At 43.2% G+C, this 17,988-nt stretch overlaps 1 protein-coding gene across 1 annotated transcript; it reads right to left on the bottom strand.

The window, feature by feature from the left end:
- Window positions 1–7,437: 7,437 nt before the first annotated feature.
- LOC119857808 (cyclic GMP-AMP synthase-like) lies at window positions 7,438–12,412 on the bottom strand. Its single transcript, XM_038407238.2, has 3 exons — window positions 12,191–12,412; window positions 10,433–10,664; window positions 7,438–7,809 (listed from the first exon to the last, which is right to left on the bottom strand). The coding sequence occupies exons 1-3, from the start codon at window positions 12,410–12,412 to the stop codon at window positions 7,661–7,663; spliced, it is 603 nt and encodes a 200-aa protein (XP_038263166.2). The 3' UTR covers window positions 7,438–7,660.
- Window positions 12,413–17,988: the final 5,576 nt, after the last annotated feature.

Raw genomic sequence — 17,988 nt, 5'->3', positions numbered from 1 at the left:
GAAACAATAGCTCTGAGAGAGGAGCTGCTGCATTCATCTCTATGGGGTATTAATGCTTAGATCCACTGCTCTGGGAGGCCCTGCCAGTGCCACCCCAACAGAAGACTGTGTGTTGCAGAGTACCTTAATATGGCCTTGAAGTTCCCATGGTAATTTGCATACAAACAGAGATATTAGTCTGGCAAAATTCCACTCTGGGTAATTAAATTCTCTCTCCCTACCTTCCCTTCTGTCAAATTGTTAAGCAGCTACTGCATTGCAGTCAGAGGCGGCTGCATTTCAGCAATGGATTTACAGTTTCCTACGTCCAGTCTGTAAAGTTCTTTGGGATCCTTGGAAAGAAAGGGGTTGTATAATTTCAAGATAATTCTCATATCTCTGCCTATGTGTGCTGTGGTTAAGACTGATATTCCCTGGCACAAAGAAGGTACCACCTTGCCCTCTGGGCAGCTGGAGGCCTAGGCACCATGGTGGTATGCTACCCAGAAATGCAGATAGCTTATTAGATTAATTAGCCAATAAGTGCCTTGTGGGAAAAGAGGGAGAGATGGGCATGTCTTAACCTATCTAGTCCAGTTGTGGACATCTGCCCTGTCTGGTACATATCCCTCTCTCCAGCCTGGCACTTGACTGAGAGCAGAATGGCTGTGGAGAGGGTAGACAGAATGCCAGTAGTGATATTTTCCCTGCTTGCAATACAGCCTATTAGATCTGTGTTCCATGTCTAACATAAAGTGCTTTAAGCTGCACGAAAAGTGCTAAATAAATGGCCTGTTACAGTTTGACAAACAGAGTTCCTCGTTGCCTGGCTCTGAGAAGGGTGGTGATTCAGCCACTGCCAATGCAAATTAACAAAGCCAAACCAAACCCCCCACTGTGTTAAAAGGCACCGCACCACCCTGCACAGGCTTTACATTAAAAACCGCCTTGCTGCTGCCAGCAGTGAAGTAAGTAATTCTGATAAAAGAAATATGCTGTATCACTCACCCTGTCCTGGGTGAGTGAATGGCTAGAGTACATAGTTACAGCACCCTCTGGTGGCAGATAAAATCTTCAGCTGAGCTGTACCTTGTGCAGGAATTATGCAAAAGAAAGATGTGTGAAGTTTGCCAGGCTGTTGTCTCTCAGAAGCTTTAGAGAGCTGTGTAAGTACTAACAGGCAGTGAGTTATAGGAGCGTAAGGATTCACATACTCTCTAAAATCCACAGAAGTTACAAGAACAATTCTCGTCAACAGCAAAAAATAATCATATTTCCCATGGATTTGACAAAAGCAAAAGCAAAAGATTTTCTGTCATGTCAAATAGACAGAATTTTGGCAGAGGGAGGTTTCCATAAACAAACATTCCTTTTTTTCCACCTTAAGCAACTGCCCATGTCCTAATTTCACCAGCATGAAAAGCTTTTGATGCATGATAATACAGAGCATTCTTGTAGTGCCTGTTATCTGAGACTCTCAAAGCTCTTTGCACAGATTAACAAATGAAGATTCACTGCTTTCCTGTTAGGCAGGTTGTATTAGCCCCATGTTATGGGTAGATGGAAGCACAGAAAGATTAACAGACTTGTCCAAAGTTACATAGCAAATTGAAGACAGAAAGGAGACTAGACTCCAGAGGTCCTGGTTTCCGGCCGATCCTTTTCACCAGTTAGGCCACACTGGAAACATGAAAGCAAAAGAGAATCATCACAATCCGGTGTGCTCACTATCTGAAGGTGCTGCACATTCAACAGCAACACAGAATATTTCACATGACTCTCCACCAGCAAGGGGACATCAAGGACTTGTCAATTTGTCCTCCTAAATTAGACACATATCCCAAAATCCATGAGTCAGTATTGGTTTCTTTGTAGCTCTCCTGCTTGCCTGAGTCCCATTAACCTTCTCAGCTCAGCAACCCACTCAGCCTTCTGTTTGTGCTATTTCAACCACCAAAACAGGTGTCTGAAGGAGGTGGCTTTAGTTCCAGTACACAGCTCAGAACCCTTTAAATGGCTGCCATGTGCTTTAAAGGAGATGCTGCTATTGCAGTCAGACAATAAACCAGGAGCCAGTTAAGAGAGAAGGCTACGTGCGGTACAGTTGGGGGATTCAGAAAGCCAGTGCATGTATCTTTTAGTTATGTCAATGAAGATTGAAATGGGAGGAAGAGCTCTAATCACATCAGCTGAGGAGGAGGGACAGAGCACATCCAGGTCAGGAGAGGAGGGGGAGCTCTCCTTTTGCTTTTAGCAAAGGAAGGGGAGTTGTTCTTCATCTTTCTTACGTTAAGCCCTAACTATGCCGTGATGCCGCATGACAAATTTGTTGGCTGAGCTTCTGTCCACGTGCATGTTCCAACTTATCAGACAGAGCAAATCTGAAACCCAAAGTCCTCAAATGACTGAGAGAAAGGGTGTTCTTTTGGAGGAGGAACTAGATGGACAGATCCTTCAAGGACAGAGGAACAGCTGCTTAGACTGTGCCTCAGCCTATGCCTCTACTCAGCCACAAAACTGTGTCCTTTAAGGACCCATTCCTGTCTGGTGCTAGCACGGATGACACCTCATAGAAGGTGCTCAGCAGCCAATAGGATTGGATAGCACCAGCTCTTTCCCTCTACCTGTAGGATTAAAATAAAGCTAGCCTCACCCAGTCTCTCCATAATTTGGTGGCCTTCGATTCCAGTAAGTACATTTCTGAGAGCAGTACATTGTCTGCTTTCTTTTCTTCAGAACTGAGTCAGAAGAGATCTCCTCTCATCAAGCCCGTTCATGCCCTCTGCATTCCAAGGTGAGACTTTGAATGGCAACCTTTGTTGCTGAACCCTATATCAGCCAAGCTCCTGACTGAAAGGCAGTTTCAAGCCAAATTCCTCAGAGCGACAGTTTTTACAGAGTAGTAAAGCCAAAGCACAGAGTTAATGAGGAATCTAGGAGACATTAAACAATGTGTACATTCACATTTCAACAGCAGCAAAGGCTGGACTGGAAGGGAGAGCATATTTAAAGTTAGAGTGAAGATGCAATGAGAATTCAGCACGTACATCCAGTGTTCTGTTGCCCAACTGCTGCTCCAGAAGCTGGCATAGACCCCAGAATATGTTAGGGCTATCCCAGCTGTTTTGGGCTGGCACACATGGCCCTTTACTATCCCCTCCTTGCAACCCATTCCCTATCCTGGGAGCAGTGAAAGGGGAGTGGAAGTAGCACTCAGGTCAGCCATAGGGGGCTGATCTAAGTTAAAACATCCCCCAGAACCACTCTAGCTTACATCAGTTGCTGCACCAGACCTCAAGACAGGCAGAATCCAGCTGTGCCAGAGTGGCTTCAAACTAACTCTGCCTTTTCTTCTGAACAGCACCTGCACTGTCACAACTCTCAGGAGGTGCTTCACAGAATATAGCCCAGAAAGGGGTTACATGGCGAGTCCTAGCCTATTCCATTCTAATTATGGAGGGAATTTAGGGAGCCTGACTGGAATGTGGCCAGGTCAGAGATGAATACTGTGTGCAGTTCTGGTCTCCCATGTTTAAAAAGGATGAATTCAAACTGGAACAGGTACAGAGAAGGGCTACTAGGATGATCCAAGGAATGGAAAACTTGTTTTATGAAAGGAGACTCAAGGAGCTTGGCTTGTTTAGCCTAACTAAAAGAAGGTTGAGGGGAGATATGATTGCTCTCTATAAATACATTAGAGGGATAAATACAGGAGAGGGAGAGGAATTATTTGAGCTCAGTACCAATGTGGACACAAGAACAAATGGATATAAACTGGCCACCAGGAAGTTTAGACTTGAAATTAGACGAAGGTTTCTAACCATCAGAGGAGTGAAGTTTTGGAATAGCCTTCCAAGGGAAGCAGTGGGGGCAAAAGATCTTTCTGGCTTTAAGATTAAACTCGATAAATTTATGGAGGAGATGGTATGATGGGATAACGTGATTTTGGTAATTAATTGATCTTTAAATATTCATGGTAAATAGGCCTAATGGCGGGTGATGGGATATTAGATGGGTGGGATCTGAGTTACCCAGGAAAGAATTTTCTGTAGTATCTGGCTGGTGAATCTTGCCCATATGCTCAGGGTTTAGCTATATTTGGGGTCGGGAAGGAATTTTCCTCCAGGGCAGAATGGAAGAGGTCCTGGAGGTTTTTCGCCTTCCTCCTTAGCATGGGGCACAGGTCACTTGATGGAGGATTCTCTGCTCCTTGAAATCTTTAAACCACGATTTGAGGACTTCAATAGCTCAGACATAGGTGAGGTTTTTCGCAGGAGTGGGTGGGTGAGATTCTGTGGCCTGCGTTGTGCAGGAGGTCAGATTAGATAATCAGAATGGTCCCTTCTAACCTTAGTATCTATGTATCTATTACTCAAAAAAGAATGCTTGTAAACTGCCAAGATTTCACATTGGTATCTCAGCCTCAAAACCACACTGGTCAAGAAGAGGTTTGGGGTATGAGAGAGCCTGAGCACAAATGTCGGGGGGACAGGATGAGCAGCAATAGGAGTCCTTCCCTGAGATGCCAAGGTGTAAACTTCTCACTGTGATACAAAAAGAGAGAAAAAAACACAAGAAAACTGGCATGATTCGTCTTGACACTGACACTGACACTGACTCTGTGCATGTCAATAGCAACCCAAATCACCCCAAGAAGATAAAACACATAAAACATCAGCCTCTTATTGCAGAACACTTTAAAAACTATTTTTGTCTTATCAGCAACCAGGTGGGAGAGTTGTGACAATTCTCTGCCTCATGATTAATTACCTGAAATAGTCTCCTATCCTTGCAATTCCAGATGGGTGAATTTAGACTTGGCACTTATCTATAAGCATTTTACACTTTCAAATTGCTCTACACATATTGTCTAACCCAGCCCACACAGCGTCCTATGAGGTAGGTAGATATTGCTATCCAATTTCACAAATGGGCAAATGTGGCACAGAGGGATTAAGGAGCATTTTCCAAAAGTGGCCTTTAGGGTTTCGTGTCTTATATTTGAGCACCCAACTTGGGATTCTCTGGGTCTCATTTTCAGAGATGCTGCTCACCCACAACTGCAACAGAAGTTAATGGGGAGCTGCCAGTGCTCAGCACCTATGAAAACCAGGTCCCCAAATTATCGTAAACTGGACATTAAAAACTGAAACACTCAAAATCAGTGGCTTCTTTTGGAAATTGTTGTCGAAGAGCTCCAGAGTCTGGCATATGAATCATTAAAACACAGAGAAAGAAATTCTACCTGGTTCCATAACAATCATAGTAATAGATCATGTTCACTCAAAGTCATGGCTGGGAAGAAACTATTTCTCATGGGCTGCAAATGCTTGCAACCCATTCCCTTTCTGCTCTTGTAAGCGCTCTAGCAGGAATTTCAAATCCTTTGGAGGGAAGCTATAGAACAGGTTGCAGTTTGGAATAAAAAAATGGGGCAAGCTGGTGTTTTCCACGTGCTGAACAAAGTCATCCAGCACTCTGAGAAAACAGCAGGCGATGTCAGAAGGTTTCCAGTCCGAGTCCTCTTTCCACTGTGTCAGAGTGTGAAGAAAGGATGTCTTTGCATAGTAAGAGCACAGGTGACTTAGTTGCCTGGGATAGTCTTTCTTTAGGGCCTCAAAAAGGCTCTTCATCAGCCGGATACAGGTTTTCCTATGTATAGCAGAGGGAAAAGTTAAATGTATTCATAATCATGACTACTTATCATTATTCCTGATTAACCACATTATAGCACTTTGCAGGGGACCTAGTGCTTTACAGAATATAGCATTTGACATTTAAAAAGTTACTAATTGCTGATATTTCTGTTGTGCTACAGTTCAAACAGATTGGGCCATATTCTGATCTTAGTTACACTGACCTCAGTGCTACTCAGATTCACGGTGGTGTAAGTGAGAGCAGAACTTGCATCCGGTACATTACTCCTGATTCATTCTAGAGGGCGAGACTGAAATATGTTTGCTGGGGAGAGAAGATGCAAAAGTATGTGTAATATCCTTTCTGACTCATGGCCCAGCTCATCTCTCATTAAAGTCAATGAGAATCTTTCCATTGATTTTAGTGAGAGTACGATCAGGCCTTGTGAGTTCTAGGTTGTATTTGGGAGAGTCTGTAGTGGAACCCTCAATTTAAGGGTAACATTTAGTCAATTTGGGAATGTAAATCACACTATGCCACCTGTATGTCCAACCAAAAAAAAAGTGGGGAACAAAGTATTTTGAATACTGAATACTCAAAGCAAACAATTCAATAACCAGCTACAGAATAATGTTTTTTCGGGGAATCCTTTTAAATAACGAGTAAATAGAGAAAATAATACTCTTTCCATGAACAATTCATGAACAGAAAAAGAGGTAAAATGTGTAGAATCAATTGTTTGTTACGAATTATTTGCCCTATTCTAGTATGGATTTTGATTCCACCTGTACTAATGCAAGGGAGCAGGTGTTCTATATCCAGCTGACCTAGCCCTTGTTCCCCAGGGTTACATACCTGCAGCACTTGGTACGATAAGATTCACAGCAGGTTTTAGTGTTGCCATGGTTATTCAAAATCTCCTTTTCAATATGAGAAAAAGAAATTCTCCAGACCTCTGCAATGTAGAACAACATTACATAGCCATCACAATGCCAGGCTCTCCAGGTGTGAATAGACATCAATGGCATTGTCCTAAATCTAGGTCCTCAAATTAAAGCTACTTAAATATTGAAAAGGTATTTAAGGATAATTTAAAGTTATCGTTGCTATTTTCTTAAAAAACAAATAAGGAAATTAGTGTATGAAATACTGGGTGAAGAGAGGAGACAGGTGTTGACGGTTTGGCTGTATGTCCTTTTACAAATTCACAGATTCCAAGGCCAGAAGGAACCATTGTGATCATCCAGTCTGACCTCCTGTGTAACACAGGCCATAGAACTTTACTAAAACAATTCCTAGAGCAGTTTTTTCAGAGAAAACATCCAATCTTGATCTTAAAAATGATCATTGATGGAGAATCCACTACAACCCTTGGTACATTGTTCCAATGGTTAATTACCCTCACTGTTAAACATGTATGCTTTATTTCCTGTCTGAATTTGTCTAGCTTCACCTTCCAGCCATTGGATCATGTTACACCTTGCTCTGCTAGACTGACGCGAGCACATAATTAAATATTTGTTCCCCATGTAGGTACTTATAGACTCTAATTGAATCACCCCTTAGCCTTCTCTTTGTTAAGCTGAATAGATTGAGCTCCTTGATTCTGTAGCTATAAGACATGTTTGCTAATACTTTAATCATTTTCCTAGTTCTTCTCTGAACCTCTCTGATTTGTCAAAATTGATATAACTCAGAGAGGGCATTTTTTTAGATTTGTAATAAGATCTAGGAAATAGCACAGACTGAGTGGGCTCCAGACCTTATGGTGGACAGCAGGACTAGGCAGGTTTCCCAGCTTCAAGGCAGATTTTGGTTCTTTAGTTTATTGTATCCCTCCCATAAGCAGAAAAGTTGTAAACTCTATCTTAATATCAGCACCATAACAGAGAAGTCTGATGAGGTGGATAGAGTTTGTTAGGAAAGGTATTAAATTACCTTTGTCATCGTGCCCACGTGGCTGCTTGGCAACAAAATAAAATGACTTATTCCTCTGCTTGGTTTTCTTCCCCAGCCATTTTTCAACATCCTTCCCTACCCTGCATTAATCAGGCCAGGGGGTTGAGATTTCCAAAGCAGGAACGAGATCTACAGACATGACTTGGCCACCTTTGTCATCCAGCAGCACGACAGTAGCTGCTGGGCTGTTCTGTTTCTTCCTGCTTAGCTTCATTTTCCACCCTGGGAAAGGCACTGGGGAGCCAATAGGCAAACACAGAATTAGACTGTGGAGCTCAAAAACAGAGGATATCAGGCAGAACTGATTGATTTTAGCATCTCCAATTCAATATCCAGCAACCACGTCTATACAAACCCACCAAGGGATTTCTAGACTATGAAAGCCACAACTTTCCTCAGGATGATGGAGATCTGTAATATTCACAGTGTCACTTGAATAGGCCCATACAGTGCAGTGCTTTAGTTCTCTAATCATCTCCAGAGATCTACGTTCAACTCCCAACTCATTAATGTATTTAATGTTCTCATCCAAGACTCTGTTAGAGCACATCACTATACAGAAAGATAGAATTTACTTCCCTATTCCTATGCAATATTACCGTTTATACATCCAAGAATCACCTTAGTCCTTTTAGCCACAGCATCACACTGGAGTTCTTGTTTAACTGGTTATCTACCAAAAAGAAAAGAAGTACTTGTGGCACCTTAGAGACTAACAAATTTATTTGAGCATAAGCTTTCGTGAGCTACAGCTCACTTCATCGAATGCATCCGATGAAGTGAGCTGTAGCTCACAAAAGTTTATGCTCAAATAAATTTGTTAGTCTCTAAGGTGCCACAAGTACTTCTTTTCTTTTTGCGAATACAGACTATCACAGCTGCTACTCTGCAACCCGGTTATCTACCAGGATTCCTAAATCATTTTCCTGGTCACAGCTTGCCAGGGTAGAGTACCCCATCCTATAAGTGTAACCTACATTCTTTGTTCCAAGGTCTACATTGTGACATTGCACCCATAACACTTTATAGAAATATGCTTATAAATGTAAATATGACATAACTGGAATATGTTTTATGCTACATATGCCATGTAACATATCTTTGCAAAGGCTATGTTCTACTGCATGTATGCATCCTATTCATATGCATGTATCATTTTTATATCTGAAGTTATGAGTGTTGGCTCTGTGTTTGTATTTAAAGTGTTTGCTGCAGAAAGCACCTAAGGCAGATTTGATCAACATAGTGTGAAGGGGTTATTCAAGTAAATGGAAGTACTTGGCGAACAATGGTCCTTGATAGATGCCAATCCATAACTGAGCTTTCCTGAGAACGTCCCTGTAAAGAACTAAGTCATGCATGGACATGTGACTTGCCCATGTGACTCCAAGACTTGTAGCTGGGATTCTACACAGGGAGGGGTTTCCACCCACAAGAAAGAAACTGTATAATGTCCTGGGAGACCCTTCCATTTTGTCTTCACCTGGCACAAAAGGTAGCCTCTCCACCCCCAGGAGATGCCTGAAAGAAACTGGAACAAAGGACAGTAACTACAGGGGTGTGAGTGATTGCTGGACTCAGATTAGGAGGAGATCTAGTCTGTAAAAGACGCTTATTGGAATATCTCTGAGGGTGATATTTACCTGCATTTAGTTCTTATTATATTAGGCTTAGACTTGTGTGTTTTCATTTATTTTGCTTGGTAATTCACTTTATTAATAATAACTTCTGTTATTACTTGGAACCACTTAAATCCTAATTTTTGTATTTAATAACATCACTTTTTAGTTATTAATTAACCCAGAGTATGTATTAATACCTGGGGACTAGAGGAGGCAAACATGTGGATGTTTGGATATTGGATGTGGATATTTCTGTCAGTGTTATAAAGGATGAACAATTTATGAGTAAAATGGATTTATTTGGTTTGGACCCCACTGGGAGCTGGGTACCTGAGTGTTGGAGACAGGTACACTTCTTAAGCTGTTGTCAGTTAAGCCTACAGTTTGTATTGAACGTGGTTCACATCTGGGTCTGTGTTTGTAGCAGGCTAGCGAGTCTGGCACAACCAGGCAGGGCACTGAAGTCCCAAGCTGGCAGGGAAAAGAGGCTCAGAGGTAGTCTCAGCACATCAGGTGGCAGTCCCAAAGGGGGTTTCTGTGATCCAACCTGTCACATATATGACCTTGCATTTGGCTGTATTAAAATGCACGTTGGTCAAGCAATCTCACCTTACAAAGTGATTGAGATTGCTCTCTATAACTGATCTGGCCTTAGCATGGTTTACTGCTCCACCAATGTTTGTGTCATCTGGAAATTTTACAAGCAATGATTTTATATTTTCTTCCAAATAATTAATAAATAATACTGGGCCAATGACAAGTCCCTGTGGAACCCCATTAGAAACGACTTTTTGGATGATGATTTCCCATTTAGGATAACTTCTTGAAATCCATCAGTTAGCCAGTTTTTAATTGATTTATTATGTGCTATATTAATTTTGTATAGTGCTGAATTTCAATCAGAATGTCAGGAAGTACTAAGTCAAATTCTTTAAGAAGTCTAAGCATATTATGTCAATACAGTTACCCAGTTACAGTTACCAAACTGGTAATCTCATCAAAAACAATATCACATTTGCTTGACTAGACATAGAATAGTGGGATAGGTGGCTTTGGCAGTGAAGTTTACCCAGTGCACGGCTCAAGGCAGTGCTTTTCCATCCCATACTTTCATACCCACTATATTCATTCACAATTTTATCTATTTACTAATATTAATGGCAGGCAAAGTTGCTCACAGCCCACATGCTGAAAAGGTTGACCAGGAATATCTGCAGTCAAAGGCATTTGCTTACCTTTGTAGGATGATGCGATGAACTGGCTGACATGTTTCCTGAATTCCTCCAGGACTTTCACAGGTGACACGGTACTCCTATGCTCCAGCAGAAAAGGTGTGGGGAAGCTCCGGAGCTTCCTCGGTAAAGTAACTTTGTAGTAGAGCCCATTACAGTCATCCACCTCCGTGTACTTAACATATCTTGGAACTGGCAGAGCCAGCATCAGGTCAAATTCATCTGGGTGATCAATCTATAGGAAAGGTTTCATCATTAGAGGCTGTGCAACTGAATAACTGGGCAAGCATCATGCATGTAGGGAGGACAGAATCCTGGCCGCTCATTTGCTGTCCCCACTATTTCACATTAGCTTCCTGAGCTTTTCCAGAGAACATATCAGGGAAGGATTCTGAGGCTGTAGATAGTGCTGGTCAACTTATCCATAAGGAATAATGGCCTGAGGGGCAGCACTTTTCTGCTGTACCGATCCTGGGGGCTGCCAAGGGCCAGTTCAGCCCCCTGCAGAAGTTAGCAGCTCAACGTTAGGCTGGTTTGCAACAGCTCCCTAGGAGCTGTTATGCCAGTGGAGATTACCAAAGCACCATGAATTCTGGCCACACCCCCATCCACCCCTGCTACCCCAGCATATTTCTGAGATGCCCCTTTATAGGGTGGGGTGGATGGCATAGAGATGGCTACACTGGCTCTATATCAGCCAAAGAGTCTCTCATGCTGGGAGAATCCTCAGCTGCCCAGCTAGGGCAGCTTTAAGTCACCCCTTGGTCACCAGAATGCAGGAGCTGATACTGGTGATTCAATACACGATTGTCCTCCAAGTTAGCATTAAACCATTGCTTTAATGTGGCATGTGGGTCACCATGCTGCTAGATGTGCCATTTCAGCCCTGCACAAATGTGGTCATTAAAGGTTCCATGTCACTTTTTGCAAGAGTTAGGATATTAGACATGATATCCTGGCCTAATCCCAATCTTGCTAATTACACCTGTAGCTCTAAAGTCTCCCTCTACTTATGGATATAAGCTTTCCTTCACTTCTATACTATTTCTGTGCAATACAGTTGGGAGCAGTTAAATAGCTGCCACTTATGCCTCGTAGAAGGCTGCTCTTCGGCAGTAGATAAACTGATTCTTCTTTGTCTGTATGTATAGCTCTGTATATAGAGAGCTAGATCCTCAGATTTATGAATATGAATGGAATATGTGTATAAACTGACCCCAACACAGCACAAGCACTATTAAGCATCTGGACAGTGAACTGAATTCACTATTTATGACCAGATTCTGATACTCTAACCCACCATGATAAGTATCTTAAATTACTCTAGTAGTGGTTCCATTGACTAATCACTGAGTCAAAGAGACTACTTGAGGATTAAAGGGCTACTCAGAGTGAGTAAGAGTATCAGATTCTGGCCCTTAGAAATCTGGAAAGAAAGCTATAACTATGGCCAAGTACAGTTATACTCTTGCAATCCCTTAAAATCACCACAGTGACAGACAATATATAAAACATGCTGTGGTAAAAGTTGCTATATAAAAAAATCCACAATGTTAGGCACTATAGAAAAACCTTGGATAGATGGGCATAGCTGAGGGCAGGAACTGGCCATATCAGCCGAAAAGCAGTGAATGTAGGGATCTCCTTCCCAGACTGAATGCTAGACCTATCTCTCCTTTGTGTTAGTCCTGCTGGATAAAATGACAGCATTGTGATCCCAATTCATGATGCTATTAGGATAGTTAGCATAGAGTTACTCACTTTCACAAACTCATAGTAGCTGCCCATGGTCAGCTTGGTCACCTCCTTAAAGTAGGGCCTCTCTGGATACTCCTTCAGGTAGCTAATGAATGGGTCAATGAACCCATTAATTATTCCAGCAGCCTTGGTTCTCTCCTCGTGTTTCAGAGGGAGGGCTTTTACCCTCTCTTTAATGTGGAAAACAACATCTTGGCTTGGCGTGGTGAGAACAACTGCTGCCATCTCTGAGCTCTCACACAGGTCAACAGAGGCGGACCTGGAATACAGTTGTCCAAGGTGTCCTACAAGGGAACATTTAAGAGAGGACAGAAACCAAAGGCCAAGAGACAAGATATGTTCTGGCTTTTCCAAAATGTACCCTCTCTGAGGTGCTGAGAACCCTCAGCTCCCACTGCCTTGAATGGGGGTAGAGGGGACTCAGCACCTTGGAAAAGTCCCAGCACCTTGCAGGATTGAGTCCCAGATCTCCTAGGTTTAGTGTTGCCTTCACTGCACTGTAAAAGAGATCAGAGTCCCAAGCAAGTTTCTAGTGCTGACCCCTGATCCCTAGCTAACCCAATAGCACCTGATTATCCAATGGATTCAAGTGCCTCCCGAGCCCCTTGGATAATCATGTCCTTCTATTGTACAGATATTTGTCAATTACCACTAGAACTCCTTGTTTTTTAAAAAAATGTTGAAGTAGATAAATAAGGACTAGAGTAATGAAATATATCATCCACACATTATCCCTTCAATATATGCACCCTGCTGACATGGTTCAGAATTAATTTACATGATAGATGCCTCTACCTCAGCCTGAAACAAGGCTGGTATGAATGGCATTCCCTGTCAGGAGGTGCTGCACCTCCCTTACTTAGTCCAGATAAATGATATTATGAAATTATTCTCCAGTGTCCAACATCCACCTTCATCTCCAGTGTTGTGTCTGGTTCTTTCCTCGAACAAGTGCAGCAACAATAAAAATAGCCAGATGCCTGAACCAACAGAAAGGTCTTTATTATTTCTCCATTGCACACAATCCACCAGTGGGAAGAAAACATGATGCTCATTTAGGATGGCCAAGGTTACTGTAACAGCCATCTCACCCACCAAAGCCGTGTCTTCTTGATACCCCAATATCCTGAACCCAAGAGGGAAGCCCAAGTGAGGGAGACAGGAGAGTAACTTGCATCATCTATTGGCAACCCACTAGCTAAAGCTCCAGGAATGATCTCCTCCTGTTATTATTCTAATGGGGATAATAGCACTCCCTTAACTCACAGGGGTGTTGTGAAAATAAATGCATTAAAGATGGTGAGATGCTCATATACTACAGTAATTGGGGGGGCATATAAATATCTAAGGTAGGGAGACATCATGCTAGGTGCTGTATGGACACGTAACAAGGTAGACTGCCCCAGCCCTTGCAGCCTAGGTTAATGAAAAGGTTTGACAGGTAATGTAGCAAACTTAAAAGGCAAAAGAGCAATAAAAACAAACACATTTTATGTCAGAGGAAGTAGATCAGATTGAAATATTTTGAAGAAATATTTTTCTATGAAAAATGTAGCCTTTATGGTGTTTGGGTTTTTTATTTTTTTTGTCCCCCCTTCCCCCTGCGTCCCAGTGGCAAAACAAAGGGGGCTCATTTTACTCCTACTCTTTCATCCTCTTTGTTTGACTCATCCATCTGCTGCATCTTGTCATAGACCTATACAGTGAGCTCTCTGGGACAAGAGCTATCTCCAGGTTACTTACCTGTATGGCATCTAACACAATAGGATCATGGCCCTTGACTGGGCACTTCCAGTAATAGTAATAAAAACAGGAAGGGATAACATAATCACAGCACAGACAGCAAGGTTTTGCTTCATCTCCTTAGGTGAAAAAATATGAGTGTGACTGTGACACTCTCCTAGATTAGTTTCAGAGTAGCAGCCGTGTTAGTCTGTATTCGCAAAAAGAAAAGGAGTACCCGTGGCACCTTAGAGACTAACAAATTTATTAGAGCATAAGCTTTCGTGAGCTACAGCTCACTTCATCGGATGCATTTGGTGGAAAAAGCAGAGGAGAGATTTATATACACACACACACACAGAGAACATGAAACAATGGGTTTATCATACACACTGTAAGGAGAGTCTCCTTACAGTGTGTATGATAAACCCATTGTTTCATGTTCTCTGTGTGTGTATATAAATCTCCGCTCTGTATTTTCCACCAAATGCATCCGATGAAGTGAGCTGTAGCTCACGAAAGCTTATGCTCTAATAAATTTGTTAGTCTCTAAGGTGCCACGGGTACTCCTTTTCTTTCTCCTAGATTACTCATCCAATCAGCAATTGCCTGCACCAATCTGCAGATTCTCTCCTTCTTTGGGCAGATCCAGTGTGCGTGGGATGTGGGCAGTGCGCAGAGAGCTGCTCTGGGGCTAATGGAGACAGAATAGCTGCCGTTTTTGAGCCTTCTATCCCCTCCTCATCCTGTGCTCCTTTGCATCTCCCTCCTCTGGCTGTTCTCTGAGGAATCTTTCTTTCCTTCTCACATTCAGGAGCCCAGTTACTTTGCTTTCTCCGGCTTTTGGCTGGCATTGTTTCAGGCACCTCATGTGTAGCTCCTAAAGAATGCCCAAGGTCTTAGCTTTATTGCTAGTAACAAACACATTTATTGATTCTTTTTTCTTTACATAGAGAAAGTTACAAGTCATTGCAGATGCATCCCAGAATTCCCTGTGATCCTTTACGCAGTATCTAGCTAAAAGCAGATCTATTACCGCAGTATAATGACAATAGTAATTAATCATTAATAAGCTTGGCTTTTCTACAAACATTAATGAATGAAGCCTGGCTAATGACATGTGAGGCATGTAAGTAGTGGGGCAGATTTGTGGTCAGCTGGGCTTTCATGTTTATCTCTATGGACACTTGGAACCTCATGGCAAAGCAGGTGCAAAACTCAGATGCTACCGCTGTAAATGCAGCAAGCCTGCAAATGTGAGCTCTGGGTATGTCTTCATTACTTCAACATAAAAAACATTTAAAACACATTAAAAAAACCCAACCATAATAAGCCTCCAGAAGTTTAACTCTAACTAGTGGGGAGAGGTTTCAGAGTAGCAGCCGTGTTAGTCTGTATTCGCAAAAAGAAAAGGAGTACTTGTGGCACCTTAGAGACTAACAAATTTATTAGAGCATAAGCTTTCGTACTTTTTGCCACAAGTACTCCTTTTCTTAGTGGGGAGAGGAGGCACAAAGGCTGGAAAAGGGCTATAAATGGGGCTGGTTGAAAAATTTCCATTGAAGCTGTTTTTTAATGGAAATTGAGTTTTTTGATAAAATTAAATTTTCAACAGAAATGTCATATTTGGGGTGAAAAACCCCAAATGGAAACATTTTCACTTGTTGCTTTGTTGTGGTTTGGTTTGTGGAAAAATGTTCCACAGAAAATTCTGATGATGGGTTTTTTTTTTTCATTTTTATGAACATTTTCCATGGAGAAAAAAAAACAAAAATATTTTTTGACCCACTATAGTTAAAAATACAGGACCAAAACCAGTCCAATAATAATTTTTTAAAAAATGTCTAGATAAAAAGACTTAAATTTGTTGGGTTTATTTGAAGTGGAGAGAAAAATAAGATGGATTTCAGGGACCCAGCATGTGGTATCTGAGCTCAAACACTTCTCAGGTTGTCTCAATTGTTAAGAGATATGTGCAAAATATCTACCATTGTCTGGTTCCTATCTATATGTTCAGGGAAGTGTCTGAGGTCTGACCCCACAGTCCCTTACTCACATGAGTAGACCTCCTAATGTCAATAGGACTACAGTACACCCATTCTATAATGAACCCCTGGGGCAGTTACAGAGCTCCTCAACCCCAGGGCCATAGCAGGGAGGCAGAACTCCTCCTGATGCAACCCCAAGGCTGGAGGAGCACTCTAACCCAGACATGGACCCAAGGCCAGAGGAGCTCTCAGTCCCTTGTTGCAGCTGCAGGGCTGAAGGAGATCTCATCCCCCCACCGCAGCAGGTGGGGCTGGAGGTGGGATCCAGGGACAACATTCACTATAGCTAGGGCCCTACCAATTCATGGCTATGAAAAATGCATCATGGATCTGGTCTTCCCCCATGACATGTGGTCTTTTGTGTGCTTTTATCCTGTATTGTACAGATTTCACGAGAGAGACCAGCATTTCTCAAATTGGGGGTCCTGCCGAAAAGGGAGTTACGGGGGGGTCACAAGGTTATTTTAGGGGGCTTGCCATGGTGCCACCTTTACTTCTGCACTGCTTTCAGAGCTCAGCGGCCAGGGAGCGGCAGCTGTTGGCCAAGCGCCCAGCTCTGCAGGCAGCAGCCTATAAGTAAGGGTGGCAATACCATACCATGCCATCCATATTTCCATGCTGCCACTGGCAGTGGCTCTGCCTTCAGAACTGGGCTCCAGGCCAGCAGCTGCCACTCTCCAGCTGCCCAGCTCTGACAGCAGTGCTGCCACCAGCAGCAGCACAGAAGTAAGGGTAGGGTTGCCAAGTGTCCGGTTTATGCCTGGTCAAAAAGGGAACCTGGCAGCTCCAGTCAGCACCACTGACCAGGCCATTAAAAATCTGGTTGGTGGTGCAGCGGGGCTAAGGCAGGCTCCCTGCCAGCTGTTGCTCTGTGTGGCTCCTGGAAGCAGCAGCATGTCCTCCCTCTGGCTCCTATGCACAGGGGCAGCAAGGGGGCTCCACACACTGCCCCTGCCCCAAGCGCTGGCTCTGAGGTAAGCAGCACCCAGAGCCTGACCCTCTCTTGCATCCCAAACCCCTGCCCCAACGCTGATCCTCCTCCTGTCCTCTGAACCCCTCGGTCACTGCCCGGAGCACCCTTGTGCACCCAAACCCCTCATTCCCAGAGCCACCCCAGAGCCCACATCCCCAGCCAGACCCCTCACTGCCTCCCACACCCCAAGCCCCTGCACCAGCACAGTGAAAATGAGTAAGTGAATGAGGGCAGGGAGAGAGAGTGATAGAGGGAGTGGGGATGGATTGAGCAGGGGCAGGGCCTCAGAAAAGGGGTGGGGCCTCAGAGGAGGGGAGTGGCCTCAGAGGAGGGATGGAGCAAGGGTATTTGGTTTTGTGTGAGTAGAAAGTTGGCAACCCTATGTAAGGGCACCAGTACTACAGCTCCCCCTACAATAACCTGTGATTCCCCCCCCCCCCCCCGCCACACTACTCCTTTTTGGGTCAGGGCCCCTACAATTACAACACCATGAAATTTCAGATTTAAATAGCTGAAATCATGAAACTTGCTATTTTAAAAATCCTATGACTGTGAAATTGACCAAAATGGCCCGTGAATTTGGTAGGGTCCTAACTATAGCCCAAGCCTATTTTGCAGGGCATTATAGTGAGGACCTGCTGTACTTGCATGGGTAAGAGTTTGCAGGAACCCATAGTAACAACAACTAGAAAGTCCAAATCTTTGTAGTAATAATATGGCCTTGAATTATTGTCTCTGTATAGTACAGAACATACGGGAGGGAAGCAAAGATAATGCCACATCATTGATCTCCAACTGCTGCAGCTGTCTCACCTCATCCGGTTGTGCTCACCCATCCACCACACTCTCTCCAAATATCCTGATCTTAGGACAGCTTGAGAGAGAGGACACAAAAAACTGAACTATTTAGTGGCACTATTACCTAAAGCTCCAGGTGGCAGGGGATAAGATCATCATGACATAGATAGATAGGCTTTATTTGCTGCCTTAAAGAAAGGAAACAATATGAAGTCTACAGCATTTCTAAATGAGCTTTAACAACAAGCACCCAGATGAAA

This window comes from Dermochelys coriacea, chromosome 6, assembly GCF_009764565.3.
Source record: "Dermochelys coriacea isolate rDerCor1 chromosome 6, rDerCor1.pri.v4, whole genome shotgun sequence".
In the NCBI taxonomy this organism is placed as follows: Eukaryota; Metazoa; Chordata; order Testudines; family Dermochelyidae; genus Dermochelys; species Dermochelys coriacea.
The sequence above is the reverse complement of the archived record's forward strand: the minus strand, read 5'-3'. Positions and strand labels throughout refer to the sequence as shown.

What these genes read in the sequence shown, in the direction of transcription:
- LOC119857808 (XM_038407238.2), bottom strand. Translation starts at nt 12,412, where the DNA reads ATGGCAGCAGTTGTTCTCACCACGCCAAGCCAAGATGTTGTTTTCCAC. An exon ending in GCTACTATGAGTTTGTGAAA is followed by an intron (nt 10,665 to 12,190) that starts GTGAGTAACTCT and finishes CCTTTCCTATAG; the next exon opens with ATTGATCACCCAGATGAATT. An exon ending in CATCGCATCATCCTACAAAG is followed by an intron (nt 7,810 to 10,432) that starts GTAAGCAAATGC and finishes TTGGCTCCCCAG; the next exon opens with TGCCTTTCCCAGGGTGGAAA.